The sequence below is a fragment of the Staurois parvus genome, unplaced genomic scaffold, assembly GCF_062004578.1.
Source record: "Staurois parvus isolate SC_StPar_1 unplaced genomic scaffold, SC_StPar_1.0 ptg000261l, whole genome shotgun sequence".
Lineage (NCBI taxonomy): Eukaryota > Metazoa > Chordata > Amphibia > Anura > Ranidae > Staurois > Staurois parvus.
In genome coordinates, this window is record NW_028318057.1 from 3,984,432 (window position 1) to 4,010,314 (window position 25,883).

At 38.9% G+C, this 25,883-nt stretch overlaps 1 protein-coding gene across 1 annotated transcript; it reads right to left on the reverse strand.

Annotated features, from left to right (window-relative positions):
• AMIGO1 (adhesion molecule with Ig like domain 1) lies at window positions 1–25,360 on the reverse strand. Its single transcript, XM_089681186.1, has 2 exons — window positions 25,123–25,360; window positions 1–9,360 (listed from the first exon to the last, which is right to left on the reverse strand). Exon 2 carries the CDS (start codon window positions 9,075–9,077, stop codon window positions 7,563–7,565), a length of 1,515 nt encoding a protein of 504 aa, XP_089537312.1. The 5' UTR covers window positions 9,078–9,360; window positions 25,123–25,360; the 3' UTR covers window positions 1–7,562.
• Between the last annotated feature and the right edge of the window lie 523 nt (window positions 25,361–25,883).

Consider the following 25,883-nt stretch of genomic DNA (forward strand, 5'->3'; position numbering starts at 1 on the left):
TCAAGTACTGAAATGTTTATTTCCATAATTCAAACTATCATAACAATGCAGCCATGTTCCTGACGTAAATAAATAAAGTAAAATCTATATTTATATATTATATATATATTTATATATTTGTATGTATATTTCTTACAGTTGTATATATGGGAAGACATATGATAAGACATTATAAGAAAGGACAACAAAGTCAGGATGAAGAAATCTAATAAAGGCAGATGACAAGTATCCACCTGTGAAACATTGCACAATGACAGTTTATAGAAAAATAAAAAGGTGTTTGATATTTCCTGTAGCATGCCTACATGTCATGTCAAACACATTTAAAGGATTTAATTTATGAAAAGGCTGCTTTTGCTTTCCATACTTTATGGAAATCCATCAGGAAGCAAAACACCTGTGTAATTAGGATTTGATAAAAGCAGCCATTCCCTGGATCATGTGCATCACACAAGTGTTGGGCCAGTTGGACCAAACCTACTCACTGAGTCACTGCCTTGAAACCAGTATATGGCAGATTATCCAGGGAATGGCACCACAGGCTGATTACATGTACATTTTGCTTCATGACGGAGTCCATTCTAGCCATCGGTCTTATTTGCATCATGAGATCAGAGTAGCAATACCTCAGACTTCCATATGCATACACACAGACAAATATGAATCAAAATAACACATAGAGACGTGCATCAAAACTATAATTTTATTTTTTTGTGAACTGTGATATGCTGTACTGTTAGCCATAGAAAGTATAGGGAACAGCCTGTATTGCCTAACTAAATGTAGGTACACTCCAGTAAGATTTGATAATTAAAGAATAACTACATTATATTGCCAAAAGTATTGGGACACCCCTCCAAATCATTGGATTCAGGTGCTCCAATCACCTCCATGGCCACAGGTGTATAAAATCAAGCACCTAGGCATGCAGACTGCTTCTACAAACATTTGTGAAAGAATGGGTCGCCCTCAGGAGCTCAGTGAATTCAAGTGTGGTACCGTGATAGGTTGCCTCCTGTGCAGTAAGTCCATCTGTCAAATTTCCTTGCTACTAAATATTCCACGGTCAACTGTTAGTGGTATTATAACAAAGTGGAAGCAACTGGGAACAACAGCAACTCAGCCATGAATTAGTAGGTCACGTAAAATGAGAGAGCGAGGTAAGCGTATGCTGAAGTGTGCAGTGCACAGAAGTCGTCAACAGTCTGCAGTGTCAATAGCTAAAGACCTCCAAACTTCTTGTGGCCTTCAGATTAGCACAACAACAGTATATAGAGAGCTTCATGGAATGGGTTTCCATGGCCGAGTAGCTGCATCCAAGCCTTACATCACCAAGTGCAATGCAAAGTGTCAGATGCAGTGGTGTAAACCATGCTGCCACTGGACTCTAGAGCAGTGGAGACATGTTCTTGTGACAAATCACGCTTCTCTGTCTGGCAATCCTATGGACATGTCTAGGTTTGGCGGTTGGCAGGAGAACAGTACTTGCCTGACTGCATTGTGCCAAGTGTAAAGTTTGGTGGAGGGGGATTATGGTGTGGGGTTGTTTTATCAGGAGTTGGGCTTGACCTCTTAGTTTCAGTGAAGGGAACTCTTAAGCAGTCAGCATACCAAGGCATTTTGACAATATCATGCTGCCAACTTTGTGGGAACAGTTTGGGGATGGCTCCTTCCTGTTCCAACATGATTGCACACCAATGCACAAAGCAAGGTCCACAAAGCGAGTTTGGGGTGGAGGAACTTGACTGTCCTGCAGAGTCCTGACGTCAACCCAATAGTACACCTTTGAGATGAATGAGAGTGGAGACTGCGAGCCAGGCCTTCTCGTCCATCAGTGCCTGACCTCACAAATGCACTTCTGGAGGAATGGTTAAACATTCCCATAGACACACTCCTAAACCTTGTGGACAGCCATCCCAGAAGAGTTGAAGCTGTTATAGCTGCAAAGGGTGGGCCAATATTTAACCCTACGGACTAGGACTGGGATGCCTTTATAGTTCAAGTGCGTGTAAAGGCAGGTGCCCCAATACTTTTGGCAATATACTGTATATATAATGTATGTAGTTACTGTTCTGTCCCTTATGGGACAAAGTACGATTAGTATTTCATCCTATGTGCTTTCTAACCCTAGTTACAGCCAATTTGCAGCAGCTAGGAAGGAGACGGATGTCTCATAATGGCAGTTTATCGTGGAAAAAAAAATGTGTGGATAACTTGTCCCACAAAACTGCATGTACATTAATTCTTTGTCAATGCTGGAAAAATCAAATATAACTAGGCTAATTTCTTCTACAGGTCAAATGTTCATAAATATAGCGAGGAATTAGGAAAATCAACCCATTATGACAAGTAGATGGAGCTGATGATCATAGTAAATAAGTTTTAATTTCCCATGGTCACCAGCTTCATCTAGTGCCCATAATTCAGTATTAGCCTGATTCATTTTATTTTGCATAAATCAATAATATCCGACCTGGAGAGAAGATAGCCCAGTGACATTCAGTTTTGCTCCCATTCACATGTACATGCAGTTTTGTAGGAGGAATATTTCACATTCACTAGTCACATTAAAACATATCCTGTAAGTCTAAAACTGGCCATACACAGAGCGTATTTCAGCCAGCTCCTGATGAACGCCCTAAAAATATGTTATCCAGGTGACCCGCTCGGCACCCTACCCACCTGACACCCTACAACTGAAAAATTGATGAAAATTGTCTGCCAGACAGCTCTGTCATCCTGTCAGATGCAGGCATCACTCGGGTGTTTTCACAACCAGCAGTATTGGCTGTCAGAATACAATAGCGGCAGTGAGAGATTATTCCATCTGCATTGTTTAGAGTGGATGTAGGAGTCCGTTCGATGTTTTTCATTCTGCCCACAGGCTGAGCAAAAAATTCTGCTTCTGAATGATCAGTTTAAGGGCTCATTCACACCAGCCTGCACACTAAAACGGGTGCAAGCTGGTGTGCTATGTATGGGGGCAGTGTTTTGCGTTGTTACAATGCACGGCACTGTTTGCTTTTTTTTTTTTTTCATTTTATTGAAATGTCACAAAATTACATTTAATTCATTGCTATACACCACAGCTCTGCTACGGTGCGGTGACATGCTGTAACGTGAGGTGAGGTGCATTGTAAAAAAAAAATGCTGCATGTCTGCATTTTTATGCAACGCATCACATAACCCATGTCAACACAGCATTATGGTTTGAACAGGACACATAGAAAGCAATTGTTTTTATTGCAATGTGTCACTGTGCTGAGCCTGCAATGATCTATGCAGATCATTACAGCACAATGGTGTGAACAAACCCTAATCCTAGGTTCACACCTAAGCATTTTCTGCAGCGTTTTGCAGAAACGCAGTACAGTCCATTTAACTTGATTTCCTATGGGACATGTTCACACTTGTGCGTTTTCACCCGGTGCGGTTTTTGGAAAGGGTCAGGGACTTTTTTTTAACACAAACAGTTGCGTTTTTGTTTCTATAGACTTCAATGGAAACGTTGCAGAAAAGCGTGTATTGCGTTTTTGATGCGTTTTGCATCTTAAATCTGCCTAGGAACAAGAATTTTTTTTTTAAATGCGGCAAAAACGCAAATTGCAATGCAAAACATAATGCAGAAACGACTCAAACGCAACCTGCACAGGTGTGAACCTAGCCTAAATCAGACAATCTGTGGATTATAAACAAATTAGTAATATACTTTCTCATTTTAACTCCTCTGCATTGCTTTGTTTGGTAGCCTTACAGTAGACCCCAAATAGAAAAAACCTGACTACATTAATGCAACCTATTTATTAGAAAAAAAAGTTAGAGGTACTACCTGCCTCTTTCTTGTGCCATTTCCCCAGTATGATGACATAGCTTTCCCAGGGTTCATTTGTGAGGCCCTGGTTATGTTGACAGTGCCTCACTGTACCAAACAGGTGGGGTAAAGGTACGTTTACGACTAACACATTAATTTTTATCTATGTCTTCAGGTTGATCAGGGATGATCAATGCAGAGATGCATGTGCAACAGATTTTTAGGGAAGAAAGGTGTACTTCAAAGTTTTTTTTTGCCTTTGCAACCAAATTTGAGAACTCCCCCCCCCCCCCCCCACACACATGCTATATGTGTTGGGACTTGTAGTTCATTCATTCTCAGAGCTCTGTGAATGAATGACGTGGCCATGTGGGCAGAGCTCCGCATGGCCAAGCTATTTTCAAAAACTGACAGCTAGTATGGGGAACTTTTCCCCATACTGTTGTTGCAGGGAGGGGGAGATCGGACAGCAGCTGCAGCTATGCTATGGGAATATGTTACATGTTACACTCTAAAAACGGATGGAACATGTTCCAAATATGAACTTATCCTTTAAGAAATACCACTTAAAGTATAACTATGCTATCATACTGTTAACCTTTAAGTTACTTCCATTCACCTAAACACTCACCAGGGTCTTATACCCTCATGTGTGAAAATATGCTATTTGTTCCTATATAGAGGCTACATTTCTACGCATCCCAATGTTAGGCAGCTGCTCGCATGACCTCCTGCTCTCTAGCTCCCTTGTCTCCTCCTCCCATGCTTGTCTGCAGGACTTCTCCAGAGCCTTCCCCAACCTCTGGAACTCGCTACCCCAATCTATCAGACTATTTCCTACTCTGCCCACGTTTAGGCGATCTCTGAAAACCTATCTCTTTAGGGAAACCTATCCTGCCTTCAGTTAATAACGGAATCTTCTATTCCTCCTACCCCACAATTATTACCTTTTGTACCACCAGCCCCTCCTTCTTAGATTGTAAGCTCCAAGGAGCAGGGCTCTTCTCACCCTCTTGTATTGAACTGTATTGTTGCCGTATTGTCTCCCTTTATATTGTAAAGTGCTGAGAAAACTGTTGGCACTATATAAATCCTGTATAATAAAAATAGGCGGCCACTGCATAGTGATGGATGGGATTTTTCTATGCATGCACAGAGAATAAGAAGGTCAGAATCTGTGGCCTACACTTCAGTATATGATTGGGAACACAAGGCTGAAAACGGTTCTCTATGCTTTGAGCTGCAGCACATTAAATCTATTGAAAGAACACTAATAACTACATGCCGATCAAATAAGTTAGTTCATCCCAGCAGAAAGACAGCCAGAAAGTACTTTTGTGTCCAACACCAAACAAATGTCACTACCTACTGGTGACTTTTCATGTCACATTTATGTGCATGGGAATGCGTAACTGGGCACATGGATTTTCTATGAACCCAGTTGGCAAAAAGTAACCCACTACTGTATATCATCAGTTTTTGCTCCCTCATAGGAGTTTGATGCTTTGGCACATGGTGGTCCAGCAACCAAAGTAGTGTTGACATAATAAAGGACATAAAAGTTTGATTCAACAATATTGATAACTAATCCAATACTTACCAGCTAGGCTAAACCACTTCACTAATATTCTTGTACGTATTTTTTATATCATTCAATGAAGTATGGTAAACTGATAGTTGGTACTTCATTGTTACTAAATTAAACTGATATTATTTCAAGCTAGACAGAGCAAGAAATAAGCTAACTTAAGGCAAAAATCGAATTGCCCATCCTTATAACTGGAGGACTTATATTTGGAATTAGGGGACTATATCTAATGTTAATGCAGTGTTATGCTACTTCAGAAGTTCATACTGACCAAACACATTACATGAAAGAAAGTTTCTTTCACAATGTTTGTTGCGTTAAAAAAAGGAAAAGTTCATCTTTAGGAGCATGTTACGTTACACCCATATTTAAGATGTAACATGCTTCTATGAAACCACTTCCCTCCGCCAGCTCTCCCCGCTGTGTGGGATCTTCTCCCCATACCCGCTATCACAATTTGAAAACAGTACGGCTCCACATGGACTTATCATTCATCACAGTTTCTATTGTGTCTGAGGGCTTGTAGTTCTCAATGAACTGAGAGGACGCTCATAGTTTATTGATTCTTCCTGCCATACATTAACTGCCTGCCCATATCGGAGGTATGGGCAGCCAGCTTCCTGACAGTGCTGCATTGCATTGCACCTGCGCTCTGCTGATTGCGGGGGCAATGACTGAAAAGCGGCACTGTAAAAAAAAAATTCACATTTTTTTTTACCTACAAAAAATGTGTATTTGTTATTTTTTTTACAAAAAAATAATACATAATTTTTTTCCAAAAGGTTACCTTCACCTCTGAGGCATACTCTTATGATTGAGCTGCCTAATGCACCAAACACATGGAAAAAGGTGAGTGCACCATTTTTAGCAGTGCAACACAACACAAGACATTAGTGTTCACTGTGGTTAGCAGCAATGCAGGAGCATTAGGAGGATGCATTGGGTTTCCATAGAGAATGATTAGCACTGCAGCACGTCAATACGCTTAATATGAGCAATGGTGTGATTTTGTTTTTTTTTTAACTTTTTAGGGCCTCTAGAGAGCTGGGAGTAAATAATTTTGTAATCCCAGCTCTCAAAGCTATATTTCTAATGACAAATGATAGACCTTTTTATTTTGAAGGGCCCAGGGTGAATGCCCTGTTTACACCATAATTAAGAAAGTTCTGAAACTGATCTTCTCCCTCTGCCCCTATATAAACCTGTAAGATTAGACTTCAAAGAGAGTGCCCAAGAGAAAATACACATCTGAGTTTATGAAATACAAAGCTGAGTGGGTGTCAGTATTCACATTACTTTTCACATAATGGTGAAGCTTGTTTTTCAGCCAGGGTTATTCTTGACAATATACTGTAGGTACAGAAATACAGGTTGCAGTTACATGATGGAGTTGGAAAGCAGGTATATGTTTAATGAGCTGCTAACAAATGTAGATGCAGTATGGAATAGTGTATGACTTCATAAACTGTTAAATAATCTGTCACATCTAAGTGCTGCAAGCACGTTATATCACAGTTACACGGAATGGTTGTGCTTTTCTATCTTACATTACTTCAGAACAGTACAGAATTCAACACTGGAATGACTGACCAGCAGTCTTTTGGGTAACAAAGATATTATATACAGACCGCAGTTTGATTCCTACAGTTGCAGGGGCACAGAAAGTGATGCCACAAAATCACAAAAGTGATGGTATGCATGGATATTTCATTATTTGACATTATCACCCCCATTATATTTGGATGTGGCTTATTTTTAATCATTGGTAAAGTGAAAGACATTGTGCGTTATAAATAAAATTCAAATTTTAGGTTGCTATTACAATGGCTGCATCTCCAGGAAAATCATGGTTGCATCTTTGCATTTGTAAAAATAAACTTGCTTACAGTAGAACTAGTTCTAAAAGCAGTTGATTCGGTGATGATTTCAAGACCCTCTCTACTCTTTTCATATTAATTTTCTATGCATATAAATTTATTTTCCTCACACTAATGTATGATTATTCTCATAAATTTAACATCCAGCTTCTTACTTCTGCTCCCTCTCTCTCCTTAGATTTGAACAATAACCTGACATGCACATGCGGGACAGGAGACTTTTAGTAAGGGATGGAAAGGTTGTTTGATATGAACTGTTTGCAAGCTTACTTTTGAAACACCATTGTCACACCACAATTGGAGTGTCAGAGAATACTGAACTGATAGATCCTGGATCTGACAGCTTCCTGTGTGGTGATGATGGCTGTAGCTGGTGGCCTTTTATTCCAGGAGCTTCTTGTGAACCATTTGGTTTTAGTTTACCATTCTGACCTTGCAGATCTCCAGGGGGATCCAGAAAAGCCACATGACGACTGAGGGCTGCCTTCTCACTAGTAGTCTCATGGTTGGGGGTGGCACTGAGGACCGATGAGCGGATGCTATCCCTGTCCTCCCCTTGCCCCCTATCACCTGGCCGACACCAGCAGCGACATGGTGTCAAGTATAGGTAAATCAGGACTAGAATAACACTAGCCACACATCCCACTAAAGTGGTATATGCTGTATTTAGTGTATCCTGGTGGACATGCTGTGTAAAGTTGAATACAGTGAGTGTAACATATAGAGTTTCATTCAGAACCTCCCCTTGAGCGTAACAAGTATATGTCCCTTTGTCTTCCAAACGAATCTGTTTTATTTGAAGACTGCCATTGCCAAGCAAATGTATGCTACGGTTTCCCTCTGTCCCATCAACATGTTTTTGTATCCATTCATTGCCAGGAGTAACCCACATTAGGTTTACACCTCTTTGTTTGGTGTCACAGTTTAAGGTGACTGTCTCCTCAAGATGTGCCTCCATTCCAGTCTCTCTTACAACACTACAGTTCATACCGTCACTACCATTGAGGGAAAACACTGAGACAGTCCGTTGCTGGGCATGTAGATAACACTGTAACTCTTCTCTGAAATCTATGGTGGATGCCAACTGACGTACATGCCAGTGCCAGAAAAGTTCATACAATTCACAGTTGCAGGTCAGTTGATTTCCATGTAGATATAGCCTGTTACTCAGCCAAGCAGGTAGCACCCGAAGCTGTTTTACTGGGAGAACTTTTATGTGATTGGAGGAGAGATCAAGTAATGTAAGCTCTGGCAATTTCTCTCCATCCTTTACCAGTTCTAGTGGGAAGCGTTGCATTAAATTATGGCTCAGATATAACTTTTGTAAATGCTTCATTTCATCAAATGCACTGCGATCAATATCTACTAGTTTATTTTTGTAGAGAAGAAGTACTTCCAGGTTTTCCAGAGCACTAAATGCATTCTCCTCAAATGTGCGCAGTTTATTACAGGATAAATCCAGATTACGGAGGTTGGGGGTCAAATGAAAAGCTTCAGGGGATACAAAGGTTATATGGTTATGTGACAATAATAATGTATGAAGTGTTTTTAGTGGGTTTGTGGTCCAATCAGCCCGTATTCTTAGCAGGTTGTTGTGACTGAGGTCTAACATTGCTATATACTTTGGTAAACCACTAGGAACCACTCCCAGGTCCTTCTTAGAGCAACTGATAACATCACTGGCACAGACACAAGTTTCCTGGCAGTTAAGTGGAGATGCTCCTGATTTTGTTATTGTCTTTAAAAAGCACAGACTAAAGGCCCAGAACATTTGTGGCCAGAAGACACAGGGCAGCCTCATAGTGAGTGATCGATCACACGTAGCAAACAGTTAATTTGGCTGCATTGTACCATACTACAGGTGCCAGGCATTCACTGGTATAGGGCAGTAAAGCAATATTACACATAATTAGATGCCCTTAACCAATGTTGTAATGCTGTTGTGTTTTACAGAAATGTCTGGATTAGCCCATGATCCAAAATCGACATCTGTACCTCCTTATAAAATTCCATGAGTTCACTTTAGGGTCCAAAAGCTATTTTGTAGAACTGATCACAGGCTACTGATTTAAGAAAAACAATTTCTGTAGGGAAAGAAAAAAAAACAAGTGCTGAGTATATAAGACATAGCAGGGTTGTATTGCAATCTATAGAATTTATATATCTAAGTCCTGATATTGAATTTTTGATTTCACAATTTACATGATATCAATTTATACCAGACAATTGGTTAATATGCATTCTATACATTCCATTGTCCAAGTACATAGTTTAAGTTCAAACACAACATTTTACGGTATTTGTAAAGAAACCAATATGAACAACTCTGCCATGCTAAGGTAATACAAATAGCAAGGTGTCCACAGCAACCAAGCATATTGTACCTGTACTTGAGCGTAGTCATATAAAGAAAACAATCAAGTCAGACAGAGGTTCATGATCTGCTCATCCCTGCCTGCATATTCCTAAATGGGCGTAAAAAGTAAGGGCACTAAACATAAAAAAGATGGGAACACCTTTCTAAAGAACCAGCCAGCCCATACTAGGTTCCTTCACACCAGTAACGTTCCAGGAGTAGTACAAGTTCATTGTTTATTGTTCAAAACTCACCAATACGTTCCTGGTGAATTTTTATCACCATGGTGTTGGCCATATAAGAAATTGAATCAAATAAAGGTCTATGAGGTAGTACAGATTATTTGTCTTGTTGGGGGGGGGGCATTAAAAACTTACTTATCCTTCACTGATGAACCTGGAAAATGATCCTTTTTTTATAACCACATTTACCATGGCGTTTCAAGAACAAAATAGTTCATTTAAAAAAATCTTTATTTTAAATGAAGATACCTCTCTGAATCATAACTTAAAAAATGTACATTTCCAAATCCCCATCATTGGGTTAAACTTACTGAAGCAATGCTTCGCATGCCTGTACATGTGGTTAAACTTATAGAAGCACTGTTTCCAGGCACTAACTGGTTAATTGCATCATTTGTTTAGTAGGAACCATATCTGTTGAATTAAGCCATTAAGAGTGAAATCGGAAATGGCGCACATAGGTATCCCAGGATCCCATATGTAATGATACACTGCATTCCAAAATTTCCTTGTAAAAGTTTTGGATGAATAGAAGAAGCCATCAGGTGGAAGTGACTCTGCAGCCTTCCACACACCCTGGTAATAGCCGCTCCCCCCTCTCTGCGTGCCTCTGCCATGTTTCCCAGGCTCTATGTGCCCAATCGCAGACCTAGGACAAGCATGGCCAGTGCCATGGTAGAGGGGAGGGAAACCAGGGAACTTCCATTCCCTGGCCTCTTATTCCTCTTACTGTCCCGGAGCGATGTGTAAAATGTAATCCATACTGGCTGGGGAAAAACGAATGCAGTGTGATCTGCACTGCATTAATTTAATTTGATGACAGGTGGGACATTAGGGGTCTTTTGGAACCCTGATGTCTCATTAAGAGAACCTGCCACCAAAAACTCAACGGCGTAAGCAATTGTAAAGCTTGGCATGTTGTGCATCCATTTACTTTGAGAGTTTACATAATCTTCAGGCCTAAAGTGTTTTTTCTGAACACAGGTGCAAAAAATGCTAAACCAATTTTAGCAGCGAACAGGTTAGAAGAAAACAATTTTAGAAAAAATAGAAAATTATGAGAATTTTGATGTGCAGACTGCAGATATACTCTGTACCAACCACATCTAAGAACAAAATACAATTGATCAGGAAGACGGTTGATTCTTCCTTCACGTTGAGCCAGTTCAGTCGTGTTTGTACAAGGTTCAGGTAGCCTCTAAACATACAATAGTTTCCCAATCCAACCACTTTGGACAGGTTTGGGTGATAATTATTTCATATCTATGGGTGCGTTGTCAAGAGACTAGAAGCTACACTGCTCAGCTAAGTGAACTTAAAATCAACTGCCACCCAAAGGAAGGGGCGTTATCTGTGCAACAACATATTAAAGCATATACTGTACTACTAACTAAGGTTTATTATTTAGTATGCTTCTGTTATATCCCAATGTATTCAGTTGTAAGGTGCATAAGAATAGGGTAATAAGCAGATGAGACCACTCATCTCTAACAAAGACAAGATTTTTTACTCTTTGACTATTTTGTACTCCTAGGTTTTTAAATATTCTTTTTGACTGGTCTTTACAGAAAGATATAGTTAATAGATGTATATCATGAAATCCTAATAAGAAAAAACAGGACTGGTTTTAATTACAGCATTTTCTTGTAGCGTATTAGGAGAGTAAGAGTATGCAGATTCAGTCTCCATCACTGTCACCAAGGTTGGGAGGAAAGGGGAAAAGAGCTCAGTTTAGAACACAGTACCCAATGCTTTTCAAGTTGTGATATACTACAATAATACTTAAAGGATAACTCTACTTACCTTGAAAAAATATAGCAATTAAAAAAAACATAGTATATACAATTGCTAGACCAGCCATATTGTAATTAAAGCCAAGGTTTAGTAAAAACAAAAAAAAAGTCAGCACAAGAGATGTTACTTAAAATCAATGAAAAATTGCGCTGCTAGCCAAGGTTTTGGTTGAAATCTTCTGTCCTCTGATATCACCCCCCCCCCCCTACACACACATACACAGGAATACACTTCCAGGGTAGCAGGGCATAATATGAGCTGAGGAACCTGCCATATACACTTATCAAGAGTGTAGACTATGCCTGCCCTCCCACCTCCTCCTTCATTCATGGAAGCTGTACTATGACTCCCATAGTATAGAATAAAACCTGATCTTTAAATGGAAGAGGCCGATCTCTCCTTCATCTGCCCATCCTGCTTTCATAGATTTTCCCCAGACACCCCCTGCAGTAGGAATTTCAGTTTCAGTGAGATACTCCCTAAGGGTTAAGTACTTTGACAAGCATGCAGACACTACTGTTTTTCTCATCAGAGCACTGAGAGTGTGTCAGCTAATTATAATAAACTGGTCCTTCCTATTCAGAATTGGTGTACAAAGGACGGGGTGCAACAAACAATTATTCAAAGCAACAAAAGATAAGTGTTTGCTACAAAGTTTGTTAAAATCCTTGCATTTGGCATAGATCACCCAAGGGAGATTAGAATTACATTTATAAATGTTCACAGCAATATTTAGCCAAAAATGGTGTGGCCTTAACAAGCAATAACACAGCAAAAACTAGTGATAAATTGTTTGGCTGTTTGTATGAAACATTGGTGGTCTTGTATTTTGTATCAGTAAAAGCTCAACGTGTACTAAAGGTTATTTTTTTTAAATTAAAGTAATAAACATGTTATAGTCACCTGCTCTGTGCAATGGGATTGCACAGAGCGGCCCTGAACCTTCTCTTCTGGGTCCCCCGCTGGCAGTCTTGGCTCCTCCTCTCCTTTGTGTGCCTCCATAGCAAGCACTTGTTATGAGGGCACACAGTGCATGCTCACTCCCAAGCTATGTGTGTTTATTGAGCCGTGCACAGAGTGCACACAGAGTGGCTTAGCCCCACCCCCTGCTTCCCCCTCACAACATTTAATTGGCAGCAGTAGGAACCAATGGGTCTTGCTGCTGCCTGAGTCCCTGTGTGAAGAGGAAGAGAGGGGAGAGACTCAGATAATAATACGTATATAGGGAAGCCCCCTATTTCTAGCCCAAACACTATATTTACTTTTTTTAAAGATACCATAATGAGAATTGCAGTACTCTCTAGTTAGGCAGCAAGGAGCAGGTAGCTGTGTGGTGCTGAGTATTCATGTGTGGAGGTATAACGTATTCCTAATTTCCCATGCAAGCTGGTGTCTTCTCTTTCCCGTTCTCCCTACAATCAACTGCGCAGACTGGGTCCCTCGATTTTTACTTTCCTTAGATGGTAGGAACTCACCCTGTCCCAGCTGATGGGACTAGTGCCTTCAATGCTTTACTTAAGGGCCTGTTCACACATAAGCGGACAGCTGCCGCATAGTAAACCACAGTGGTTTACTGTTCAACAGCCGACAGTTCCAGTTGCAGTGATCCGGTGCAAGGGGGCAGTGCAGTGTGCAATTCAATGCATCAAACAACTCCCTTTCTTTTTTTTTTTTATTGAATGAACTTTATTTGCAGTGCACAAATGGGAAACTTCCTTCATGTCACTGCACAGCAGTGTGCTGTGCTGCTGTACTGTGACACGCGCTCATCCTGTCCAGTGCTCTGCAATAAACTGCAACATTTCTGCATTTTATCACATATCACTGCAGTGCAGCACCGGGCTGCGTTCTAGTGTGAATATGAGACATAGACAACAATTGCTTTCTGTGTGTCCTGGTGGTGACCAGTGTGCTTCAGTACAGTAAACCACTGGTTACAGCACTATGTGTGATATGTGTGATATGTCCCTAACTCTTCTACTGGCAAAAAATGGTATGTTCACCCAGTGCAAACTAGCATGATATTACAGCAATTGTTTGAGATAATAGCTGCTCAATGGCCAGATCACACTAGGAGACGTGGACCCTGATTCTGAGTCGATTCCATCAAAACAATTAGTGTTAGAGTAGAAAAAACTGTGGCATCTGTTTCTATCCATTTCAGCTTTTCAACTGCAAGGATGACACTACCTCCATCCAAATTTTCACTGTGGTTACGGTATGAGATGGCACTGGAATGTTGTTGCTCAGTGAAATACTTTCCTAATTAGTTGGTTGCCTCCCAAAAATGATGGCAATGGCCTTTATAAAAATGTTCTTATTAATCTCCCTGATGTGGGAGATTAAATATCTCATTGGCATAGACACTTACTAAACATTGCTGCTCTGCATGATTAAAAACAGCCTGGAAAATATACTTTCCATTTTGGCCTGAAAAAAATATGCATGTTAAACAGAAGACCTTTCGTGTAAAAAAATAATAATAAATAAATATATTACAAACTAGAACATGGGTATATACAGCGGATAAAATAAGTATTGAGTACGTCACCATTTTTTTCAGTAAATATATTTCTAAAGGTGCAACTGACATGCAATTTTCACCACACGTCGTTAACAATCCATGCAATCCATAAATACAAAGAAACCAAAACAAATAAGTTCAGAAATTAAGTTATGTGTAATGAAATGGAATGACACAGGGAAAAAGTATTGAACACGCCAACTGAAATTTATTTTATACTCCGTACAAAATCCTTAGTCTCATGCATTGCTCAGGTGTTATTTTGTCCCATTCTTCCACACAGTCTTCAAATCTTTGAAGACTTCATGGGCCTCTTCTATGAACTTTGATCTTTAGTTCTTACCATAGATTTTTTATTGGATTCAAGTCAAGTGATCGGATGGCCATTCTAGCAGATTTACTTTCTTTCTTTCTTTGAAACCAATTGCGAGTTTCCTTGGCTTTGTGTTTGGGATCAACGGGATCATTACCAACAAAGGATTTTGTCCAAAGTATTAAATAAATTTCAGTTAGCATGTTTGATACTTTTTCCCTGTGTCTTTCAATTGTATTACACATAACTAAATTTATGAACGTATTTGTTTTGGTCTCTTTGTAAGTATGGATTGCACAGGTTGTTACCAACATATGGTGAAAATATCATGTCAATAGCACCTTTAGAAATATATTTACTGACAAAAATGGTGCTGTGTTCAATACTTATTTACCCACTGTATATAAAGCTTCCAATGGGAAACCTGCTCTGGAGACAGCTGCCTAAAAGGGGATAACCCTCTACTTTGGAGAGATCTCAGCTTATCCCTTGCTCTTATCTTTGTGACGGAAAATGAAGAAAAAACTGACAATGATCCTAAAAGATAACCAAACCCAAGAACAAAAACATCATGCATTGCTTACCAGTCCTCAGATATAGTGGCTACATTTGTGCAAATTTTTCATATTAAGAACATTTTCAAGTACAGAAAATGCCTGTTGTCAGAATTGCAGTGTCCTCGCCCTTTTCCTAAGTGATCAAACCTGAAACAAATGTATTGTACTGGACACCAAGGATGGGTGCTATGTGGCACCTATATTCGGGTCGTGGTTCCCTTAAGACTGGTGTACTCAGGGGTCTCAGCCAAGCAGGGTAAAGGACTGCAGGATTGTTGTGCAAAGGAGAGGACTGACTTGTAGTTCTCTTTGTATTTGTAATTGCTTGTTTGGGACCAGGAATTGTAGACGTTCAGAGTGATATTCAGATAGGAAAGAACCTCCACCACCTGACTACGGAGGCGCCAGTCCCTGCAGAGTTAAGCAGCCTCCAGGAAGCAGCACATAAGACAGGAAGCTCCTAGTGCTAGGTGTGGTGGAGTAGGAGTTTGTGAAAGAGAGACCTGCCTGAGTACCGCACGTGTGCTGGAAGCTGCCAAACAGCCTGAGTTGGACTGTGCTAACTTTGGGGGTAAATCCCATATATATGAACTTTATGTTTCTTATATTTGTGCTGAAGATAAGCAGATGTTTGTGTTATGTTTTCTGGAATTACATCAGCTCCGTGTTGCTGCTGAAAGTACTGTCTTGTTTGCTTTGAAAAAAAACACCTTTATGTTTAAAACAAACAGAAGGTGCTATACCCCTGAACTTTACAGTATGTCAAAACTAATCTTCCCTTACGGTATGTAGCACTTGATTCTACACATATGGAAGAAAAATATATTTGAAATATATTTTATAAATATTCTTCCCAAATATATTGACATATATTTGAAATGCTACAATTTTGGCCATATTCAATATATTTCAAAATATATTTTAATTAAAATTTTTTTTTTATATATATATATATATATATATATATATATATATATATACTGCATGTTTAAATGTCTTTTTAGTACAAAATATATGAAAAATATTTTTTAAAATACATTTCAAATATGCTGTATGTCTTTAAAAATACAAATCTACATTTTAAAAAAAATATATATTCTTAATTTTTTTAAAAGTCATTTTACCATATATTTTTACATATATTTGTAAATGCATTCCAAAAATGTAGATTTGGATTTTTAAAGACATACAGTATATTTGAAATGTATTTTTAAAAATACTTTTCATATATTTTGTAATAAAAACGCATTTCAACATGCAATATATATATATATATATATATATATATATATATATATATATATATATTTATTGAAATATATTTTGAAATATATTGAATATGGCCAATTTCAAATATATGTTAATACATTTTTGAAGAATATTTTTAAAATATATTTTTTTTATTGAAACTGAATGGGGATGCACATGCCCACGTACCAAAAGGCCACAGGGATGAGGCCTAACATTTTTTTTTTAAAGGATTTTATCAAAATGTGTATTCAAACTGTGTGTATATTAATCAGTCATAGACAGGGACACAAGAATCTGAAAAGATCTCCCAGACTTATAGAAGCTAATAACAAAATTATAAATATAATAATAAAATTGCATTATACCAATATCCTGCAGATTGGTCCGAAACAACCACCAATCGTGAGCTGCAGAAATACCTACAGTCTTAATACACATTTTAAAAAAATCCTACTAAAAGTTTAGGTTTTATCACTTTCCTAATTGCCGGCAGATATTCAGTTTAAATGACTGAGCTGTCACGGTTCACAAAGATGTCCTATAGACATTAATTCTAGGTGGTGACAGCCTGTGTTTTAAGGTATTTATGCTTTTTCTTCTACTGTCTTGTGTGATGGCAAACATTGTACAAAAGGGAACATAATTTATCCTTGATTAACCCATTTGAGCAAAGGAGCATTTGCTTTGATTGAAAAGAACAAGTTACCATTGATATGTGATTTGACACAAAGCGATTTGAAGCAGTGCACCTGATGTGTACCTGATCTAGGAAACAATGACTCAGGTATACCAGGCAGTGAACCCTGCTCCTGAATCATCCCATTGTGAGGATGCTAGCAGTTGCATTTTGCATGATGTTTTAGACTCTTCTTTGCAAAGAGCTTTACAGTATCTGAGGAAATCTGATGCTAACCAGACCTACAGTGTATTCCTCCTTTCCAAAAAGCAGTGAGACAATTTCAAGTGCACACAGCAAAGTTCTAAAAAGAAAACTCGTCACCATAGACTAATTTGCTCTTCAGAATTTTTATCCTCCCCACCTTCTTTTGAAAAACTGTTTGTTATGGAAACAATTGAAAATTCACTTTTTTGCAGAGTTTTAATAGAACCTGCAGACATTGGGGGTGATTTGTTAAAACTGGAGAGTGCAAAATTTTGTACAGCTGTGCATGGTAGCCAGTCAGGTTCAAGCTTCAGATTGTTCAATTAAGCTTTCACAAAAACCTGGAAGCTGATTGGTTTCTATGCAGAGTTGCATCAGATTTTGCACTCTTCAGTTTTAGTAAATCAACCCCATTATGCGCTCAAGAGCAGCGGGGCTAAACATCAATTAGAAGTTGTAAAATGCAGGCCCTGAAAGCAATTTTTTGACCTCTTACTAGAAATTGATGAGGATTATGATCCTATAAAGACAACTCTAATAAGAAAATATAACCTTGTTACGTAGGTATCCTGCCAAAGGTTTAGAACAGTGCAGTGCAGATTCACAGACAAAAACTTGATTTGAGGACTGTCTGTTACCACCATTGAGGAGCTGGTGGATCTGACCAGAAAAGATCCTCATCTGTCTGGAGAGGTACAGCAGTTTATTAGAGATTAGGAACTAACAGGCATATTAGACAGTCCTAAAACTATACGCAGGCAACCTGCAAGCCAGTGAAATCTGTACCTGTTTCTCCTGGAGTTAAGGAAGAACTTCATCCTTAACACTAAAACTGCAATAAAGATATCTTTAGGCTGCAATCACACCTGAGCAGAGCGATTTTCAGGTGCTTTTATTTGGGCATTTGTGTGCCCATATATGAGCATTTCAAGCATTTAACATGTTACATAGTTAGTCTGGCTGAAAAAAGGCAAAAGTCTATCCAGTTACATAGTCTGGCTGAAAAAAGACAAAAGTCCATCCAGTTCAACCATTAAAACAATACAAAAGTTATAATCCTATACCCACAGTTGATCCAGAGGAAGGCAAAATAACCCAGCAAAAAAATTCCTTCCTAATCCCCCAATAGGCAATCGGATATTCCCTGGACCAACTTTACCTATAAATGTTAGTATCCAGTTTTATTCTGTGTATCTAAGAAACAATCCACGCCTTTTTTAAAGCAATCCACTGAGCTGGTCTAAACCAACGCTTGAGGGAGTCTATTCCACATTTTCACAGCTCTCACTGTGAAGAAACCTTTCTGTGTTTGGAGATTAAATGTGTATTCAAGCTTCAGGCACTTTTGTCTTAGCCAATGGAAAGCACCAGGGGGAAGAGACCAGCTGTTAAATGCTAACAAATGCTTGAAATATGCCTGAACAATGCTAAAAAATGCTGGTTTCGAATGTCTGCAGGCATTTCCATTGAAGTCCTTGGAGCCAAAAATGCACAAACCTAACTCAAAAGTAGCTCATGTAACTCTGAGAGCATCAGATGTTGAGCTACAGGTGCCAAGTGTTCCCATGTGAATGGCCACCATTAACCTACGTGGTACTCACAGGTGTTAATGGGGCCTTAGAAATGTTTACTAATGGCAATCTGCAAAAAGATACTTATAGATAATTACAGGATTTATCACCCTGGATCCTATACAGCAGATAGTTCCACACCATACAGCTTCACATTAAACAAGCTCCAGTGGCTCCACATAAAGTCAAATGGTAACTTCCTTACAGTATTGGTTCCCCTTCCAAAGGTAGATCACCGCAGTACAGCTCATTTGTTCAGCGACACTTCGGAGAGGACGGACGTGTGACCTTGATATGATGTATATGAACAAATGAGCTGTACTGCGGTGATCTACCTTTGGAAGGGGAACCAATGCTGTAAGGAAGTTACCATTTGAGGTTATGTGGAGCCACTGGAGCCTGTTTATTGTGAAGCTGTATGGTGTGGAGCTATCTGCTGTATAGGATCTAGGGTGATCTATAAGGCGTTGTGGCCCTAAGGGTCACGGTAAGGAGGTGAGAAGGCATTTCAGCCATTTAAGGATATTTATCCACCTGCGTGTGGCACAAGCACTACAAGCACCTGTTATTGAAGATTGAAACACATCTATTTGTATTTTTTGCACAATGTTTGCACTTTTTTGGACTTTTTTATAATACATTTTTAAGTGTCTTTCATTTACATTCATCACTGTGCTTATTAGTTTACCATGTGTATTTGATATATATTTATTGGGAGTCTCAGCACTAGTAACTTTTGATCAAAGGTTATCCCATTATTTGGGACTCACTGTGTCACTTTGTTCATTTATCCCAATTTGGGATTGGGTGTTTTTGCACTTTATTGTGGGTCCAGTTTTGGGACCAGTTATATATGCACTTAGTCACTTGTTGTTTCACGTTATATAGATTCCTGAAGGATCCATCACTTATTTATGCTTATATATGTTTTTTATTGATTATATTTATTTCCTATTTCACTTATTGTAGCGCTACACCAATATTGTTGTTTACAACACTGAGGCAGAAATTACTTTGTTGCATCCAAAGGTTGTAAACTCTAAGGCTATACTCACACATGGGCGTTCTGAATTGCGGGAAGAATCTCGGCGATTCTGCCCGCAATTTCAAAACGTTCTGCTAAAAGGACAAATCGCAGAACCACGTGTTCAGGTGCACGCATTTTAACGGCACCTGCAAATGCAGTGCGGTTCTGCCGTGATTGTTGCGCGGTAAATCACAGCAAACCGCATCGCACAAAGCGTTTCACCCAAAAGAAGTTCAGGAACTTCTTTTGGGTGACACGCTTCATGCAATGTGGTATGCTGTGATTGCAGCGCGATTTATCCTGCGACAATCGGGCCAGAACCATACCACATTTTCAGATGCCATTAAAATGAATGGCACCTGAACACATGGTTCCGCAATTTGTCATTTTAGCAGAGCATTTTGAAATCGTGGGCAGAATTGCGTCAATTCTGCCCATGATTCTCATTGCCCATATATGAATGCAGCCTAAGGCTGGCCACAAGTGGACTAGGTGGACCGTTTTTTTTTTTTTTGGTAATCAGCCAGCAGACTGAAAAAGAATGGATTCCCCCATCTACACAGTCAAGGTGGATGGAGGAATACTCTCCGCTGTGGTATTGTATTCTGAGAGCGGACATTCCTCCATTGTCAGAATACACTGATCACCAGTGCAGCTAACTGGCTGTATGTGGTGATCGAATTAAAAATTTCTATCAAACATCCTCTCTAATGATCGGCTTCTTTTGAGCAAGAACAGCCTCAGATGGATTGAAAGTCGCCCTGCTGAACTGGCCGATTTTCATTCCTATGGTCAGCTTAAGGACAAGTGGTTAAAAGTGGTTGTTTAAGGGACTGTAAGAACCAAGCATTCAGTACACATAACTCATGCTTATTTGATATGAGGTGCAATAGTGGTTTGAGAGCATTGAGAGCACTAGATTACATTCTTATCAATCTGATGCTGGGTACTGAAGTAGGTAGACTGATATCCCAGTACTGTATATGCATGTAACATCATCTCAGGAGTCAGGAAAAATACATCTGAAGGTAGCGTGTAATGACTTTATATAATAGTAGCTTCAGGGAAGGTCAGAGGAAGAGTGTATGTTAAATCTAACCCAGTTAGCTCTCAATAGATGATGCTCAGGGAATTAAAGGAATGCTTTTCTGCTGTACCGTTGGGAACTATATGTTCAATATGCATATTCACTAAATTATGCTAAAGCAAATTGCTTTTATAATATAATGGCTGTGAAATGGCAGCAGAGTGCACAGATCTCCCAACAATGTCAGTCATAGTTTGCAAACCAAGTGAAATTGCCTATAGATGAGGAAGATCTGAACACATCAGACCCGCATGCTCTGAAACAATATACAAAGATATTCCAAAACAGTAACAATAATTGGTCAAATTTAAAACAGTTCTGAATTTAAAGCAGTAGCTCTATCTTCCTTTAGGGTAGGCAATCAGAAACGGTAGTATGACCAAATAGCCTGTTACAGTAGCTTCGGACTGTCAAGGGGGAAGGGGGGCAGTTAAAAAGCACTTCAAGGATTTGAACTGTGTTGGTCCAGGATGTTTTGGGCTGGGGAGGTCTTTGTGAATATGATAAAAGCGCATTGTGACAGAAGTCCTGTGTGCTGTCAGTTTACAGTGTACTTGGTGGTTGGTGGTGGATGGTTTGAATTGTTAGCCAATAAGGATTTATCAATTAACCAGCAGCAATATTACTTCACTATATAGCATAAGAAAGGTAATGGCAAGGAAATGCTGATGGCCTGTCCCATCAAGAGAAACCTGCGGAGCATGAACACAGTTGATATAGCGTTTAAGTCAATCTCCCTTGAATTCTTTAAAATGTGGAGCATGTTGTGTAAGGAGTTGGAAATTTTTAAAGAAAAAACATGTTTGTTTTTTTAAAGGTCCTAGAAGAATCATGATTAACCAAATCAATTATGATGTCTCATCATATAACAAACCATCCTAGTCCTTTTCGCTACATCCAACTTCACATGTGTAGTGATTGTACATTTTATTATATGTAACTGAAAATTTTGGTCAGTGTAGAGAAAGGTTAGGTTGTCTGTCAAATTTTTTTGCAGAATTTGTCTGGACTGGGGGGATTATTCATCACTTACTGGCCCTGTGACCACTTGTCATTAGGGCAGGTAGTGAGGGAAATCTAACAAAGAGCAATAAAAAAAACCCGAGAAAGGTTCCACCACTTTCCTATTATACTAAAATATCCCCACTGAGGACATACACAATAGTAAAAAAAGTGAAATAGCCTATTTGCTTTTAGTAAATCAATCCTTTGAAGTTCAGTTATCATTTTAAAAGCTCAAGATTTGGGTGAGTCAGACCATGCAAGAATAATATATTGCACAACTATAGCCTTTCATTTAATAGCAGTAGAGTAAGGTGACTGGTTTAAAATAAAGTAACTTTACTTGTGGATAAGTGTGCATTGGTGATTGCATCTTTAATTGATAGCGAATGACACTGCAATTCCTAGCAGCAATCACTTTTCAAGAGAAAAAAAAATCATTTGCTGATCTTCACAGTGCAGGGAAAGAGGAATAACCTATCCTCCAATCTCCAACCGGAGGTAATCTGAAATTACATACAGAGTTCAAGATCTAGCTAATGGATCATGTAAGGTTTTACTACCAAACAGTCTTTCTGTGGAAATATCATGGTAAGACCATGCATATTCACACTGGAAGAATTTACATGATTGTGTCCATAGAGAAGGAAGACGTGCACCATCCACTCTCGATAGAAAAAAAAAATCCAGTCCAACCATTTGAATCTTCTTCTAAGAAGCCCTGAGCAGAGGGACGTTTGTCATGGTTGACTAGGGGATACAGACAAATTGATGTTATAGCTAGATTAATGGAGCCTCCTTTGGTGTTTGCAAGCATTTAACATCATTCCTGTTATTTCAAAGGTTAATACCCATCAGATCCTTAAAACTGGCCCACCTTCTGCTAGCATATTGGCCAATGTTGTGTCTTGCAACCATTCTGATAGTGGGGTCTAAATGGATGTTCATTCGACAGCAGTGATGAGAAAATTTGAAGTAGCAGAATGGAAGTTTTTTTCTTGAAAGAATGAAATTGTAACTGTGAATGTGGTTTTTATTCAGGGAAAATTGTACACATTTTTAAAAAGTCTTGGATCCATTTCAAATAATCTGAATGTAATTTTAATGGCTTTCTAATTCAATTCGGTGACCCGGTAATGGCAAGAAAAAATGTTCAGACAAACAATTTTTCTGTGAATGTTCAAATGAAAATCTAATGGTGTATGGCCAAGTGAGAAGTGATATAAATTTGTGACAGCTAACACCTTCTGAAAGCAGCTTTATGGCAAGTGATCAAAGAAAGTGATAAAAATAGTGACAGCTGATGCACTATGGCAAATAAACAAACTGACAAAAATAAAGGTATCTGCATGGTAAAATGATGCAGGTCGCGTGTTCATGGACTGGATGATGATGTTGGAATATGTAAAAGGAAAAATGTCCTAAATATTCATAACAGTTGAAATGTAATCTTTGAGTTGGCCAACATTATCCCAAAAGTCCAGATATCACAAAGCACTGTGAGAAGTGGTGAAGACTCTCGGCATTGCAGCACTGAGAAACGTTCAGCTATTCTTGCACCCAGTTCCTTCAATGTTTATTCAATAGATGACACACTTCCCACACTAAATGTCACAATATAAAAATTCTAATAAACCCCTGGAAGTTTACAAATATCTGTCTAAAGCAAACTGGCCTAATAAAGGATACTTTTCCTAGCAGGCAAATCAATTCTTCCTAATTTGAGAGTACGATATAAGCTTTCGATAAGATGTCTATCTCATTCTTTAGAGACCAAAGAAGTTGTCCCTAGTCTAGTTTCCAGCTTTGTTTTGTATACAGACGGTGCTAGAAACATAGCACCGTGGATGTCCTTGCTTTAAAATACCTTCTTCTCCACACCTCGCCATTTCTGTAGCCAGAATATTTCTAGTGGTCCTAAGAGATAGAGATAAACTAAGCTCTACGACTTCATAGCATTCTCCCCAAAGACCACAACCCATAACATAAGGAGTCTAGTAGGATACTAAGCCTGTATAAAACCAGAAAATGCTATCTCTAATATTTATTATAATACATGTTGGTAAATGCTGTCTGTTTTTGTTCTAATCTTGTTTACCCTCTCATAACCATTTGAGAAATGTCTTTATGTATTGTACTGCTCCTGAGATATCAACTGAATCACTAATTGTTTTAATTGTGAACCTGAGATTATGACACTTAATGCTGACCTAATCCTGTTGTATCAGTATGCACAATCATTTCTGATTAAACAAAAGTAAATCAGATGAAATGACATTAGTGTACTGATTTTGTGCATGTGTGTGATAGACTAAGACATATAGAGTTAATCCAACCCTTCACATGACTGCTTCAGTGATGTTTATATAAAATTAGCTATCTGGCTCACAGGCCCGCCATCTAAGCTTTAAATATGCCATGCTTCATGTTGTTTTCTACGCATGTCATATATAATTCTCTTTCATTTAAAAGCAAAGATGAGACAGCAGAAACAACATATGTTATACATATATACATATACGTATATACATCATATAGTGCGGTAATTTAGCAGGGCAGAAAAAAGAATGTGTATTTCAGTACCAGTATCAATTACTAACAATAAAGAAAAATAGTCACTCATTCTAATGAATTCCAATTCCATTTTAATCATTTAAACATACTTGCACACCCAAGGTTTTGATACTGTTTTAATATAGGTTCAGGTTCTATGGACATTTACCTTTGCATATTGAAATGAATATGCCTGTGCAGCGTCTATGTGCAGAGCAATTGGCGAGTGAGTGCTGTGGATGGGAGGGGGTTGGATGTTTACAAGGATGATGCAGATAAACTGCAGGTCCCACATGATGGATGTCATTGTGCTGCTAATTTTTGTGTGTGTGTGTGGTGTCTTCGTGTATGTCCCAAAACAGAACAAATGCTGTATATGCGATCCCTTAAACTCATTTTTCTGAACGATGATACTCCTTCTCTGTAACAATGCATGTATGTAAACTTAACTGTGACTACAAAATAAAGAACGAACGTGCATTTCATGTTGCATCCTTTTTATTTTGAGCTCTACCTGTATCTGGTTATGAGTTGAAGGCATTTTGTATGGCATGCAGAACCCTGTTGTGATAACTGCATAGATATCTTTTTGTACTACTACTGTGTCACTGATCTACCCCATATGCAGTACCCTTGGTATATCCCCCAGGTTATATCTGTATATATATTTGGAATATTTACTTTACCTGTCTTGTGTTTTCCTTTGTTCCCTCTGTGCTGCTTTTGTAGCATATCCCTGGCTTGCTGTTGAAGGCTAGGTGTAGATGTGGTTTGTCCTCTGCATGCAGAAAGCTTCGTCCACTGCAGCCACTGCTGATCTCTTTCTCATTATTGCTTCCAATGAGATGGAGGGAGGAGAGAGAGCAGGAGGGAGAGTGAAAAGGGACGAAAAAGAGAGAGGGAAGAGGGTGGAGAAAGGGGGAGGAAGAGAAAAAAAAAACAAAAGGAGGAGGTAGAAAATGAGAGATTAGATGATATGGGAGGGAGAAAGAAAGGGACAAAAGAAAAGCGTCAGTGAAGGAGGGAGGTCGTGTTTGGAAGTCATCCTTCCTGATGTTCACTGACTCCTTGTCCTTGTTAGTCTTCATGTGCTTTGCTGCTTTCTGACTGATCCTTGGTGCAAACCTGCTGAAAATGTCAGATTTTCCACATTCTACTACTATCCTTTTCACTTATTTTTTCTTCATCCCTGCAGAAAAAAAAAAATCTTTTCATTTTCCATCAACACATCCTTCAAATGGCTTTAATTACTGGGTTAGTAGTATTTCACAACTATATTTCTTTTTCATATCCTATGATTCTTCCTTTCTTTGTTTGCTATGGATCTGCTGCATGTTTGTTGACATTGATGGGCACCATTCCCAGTATTTATAACCAAGTCAATGTTTAGCAATAGAAAGCCATGGGTCAATGGCAAATGTGCAGCAAATCTTCTAATCTAGATGAA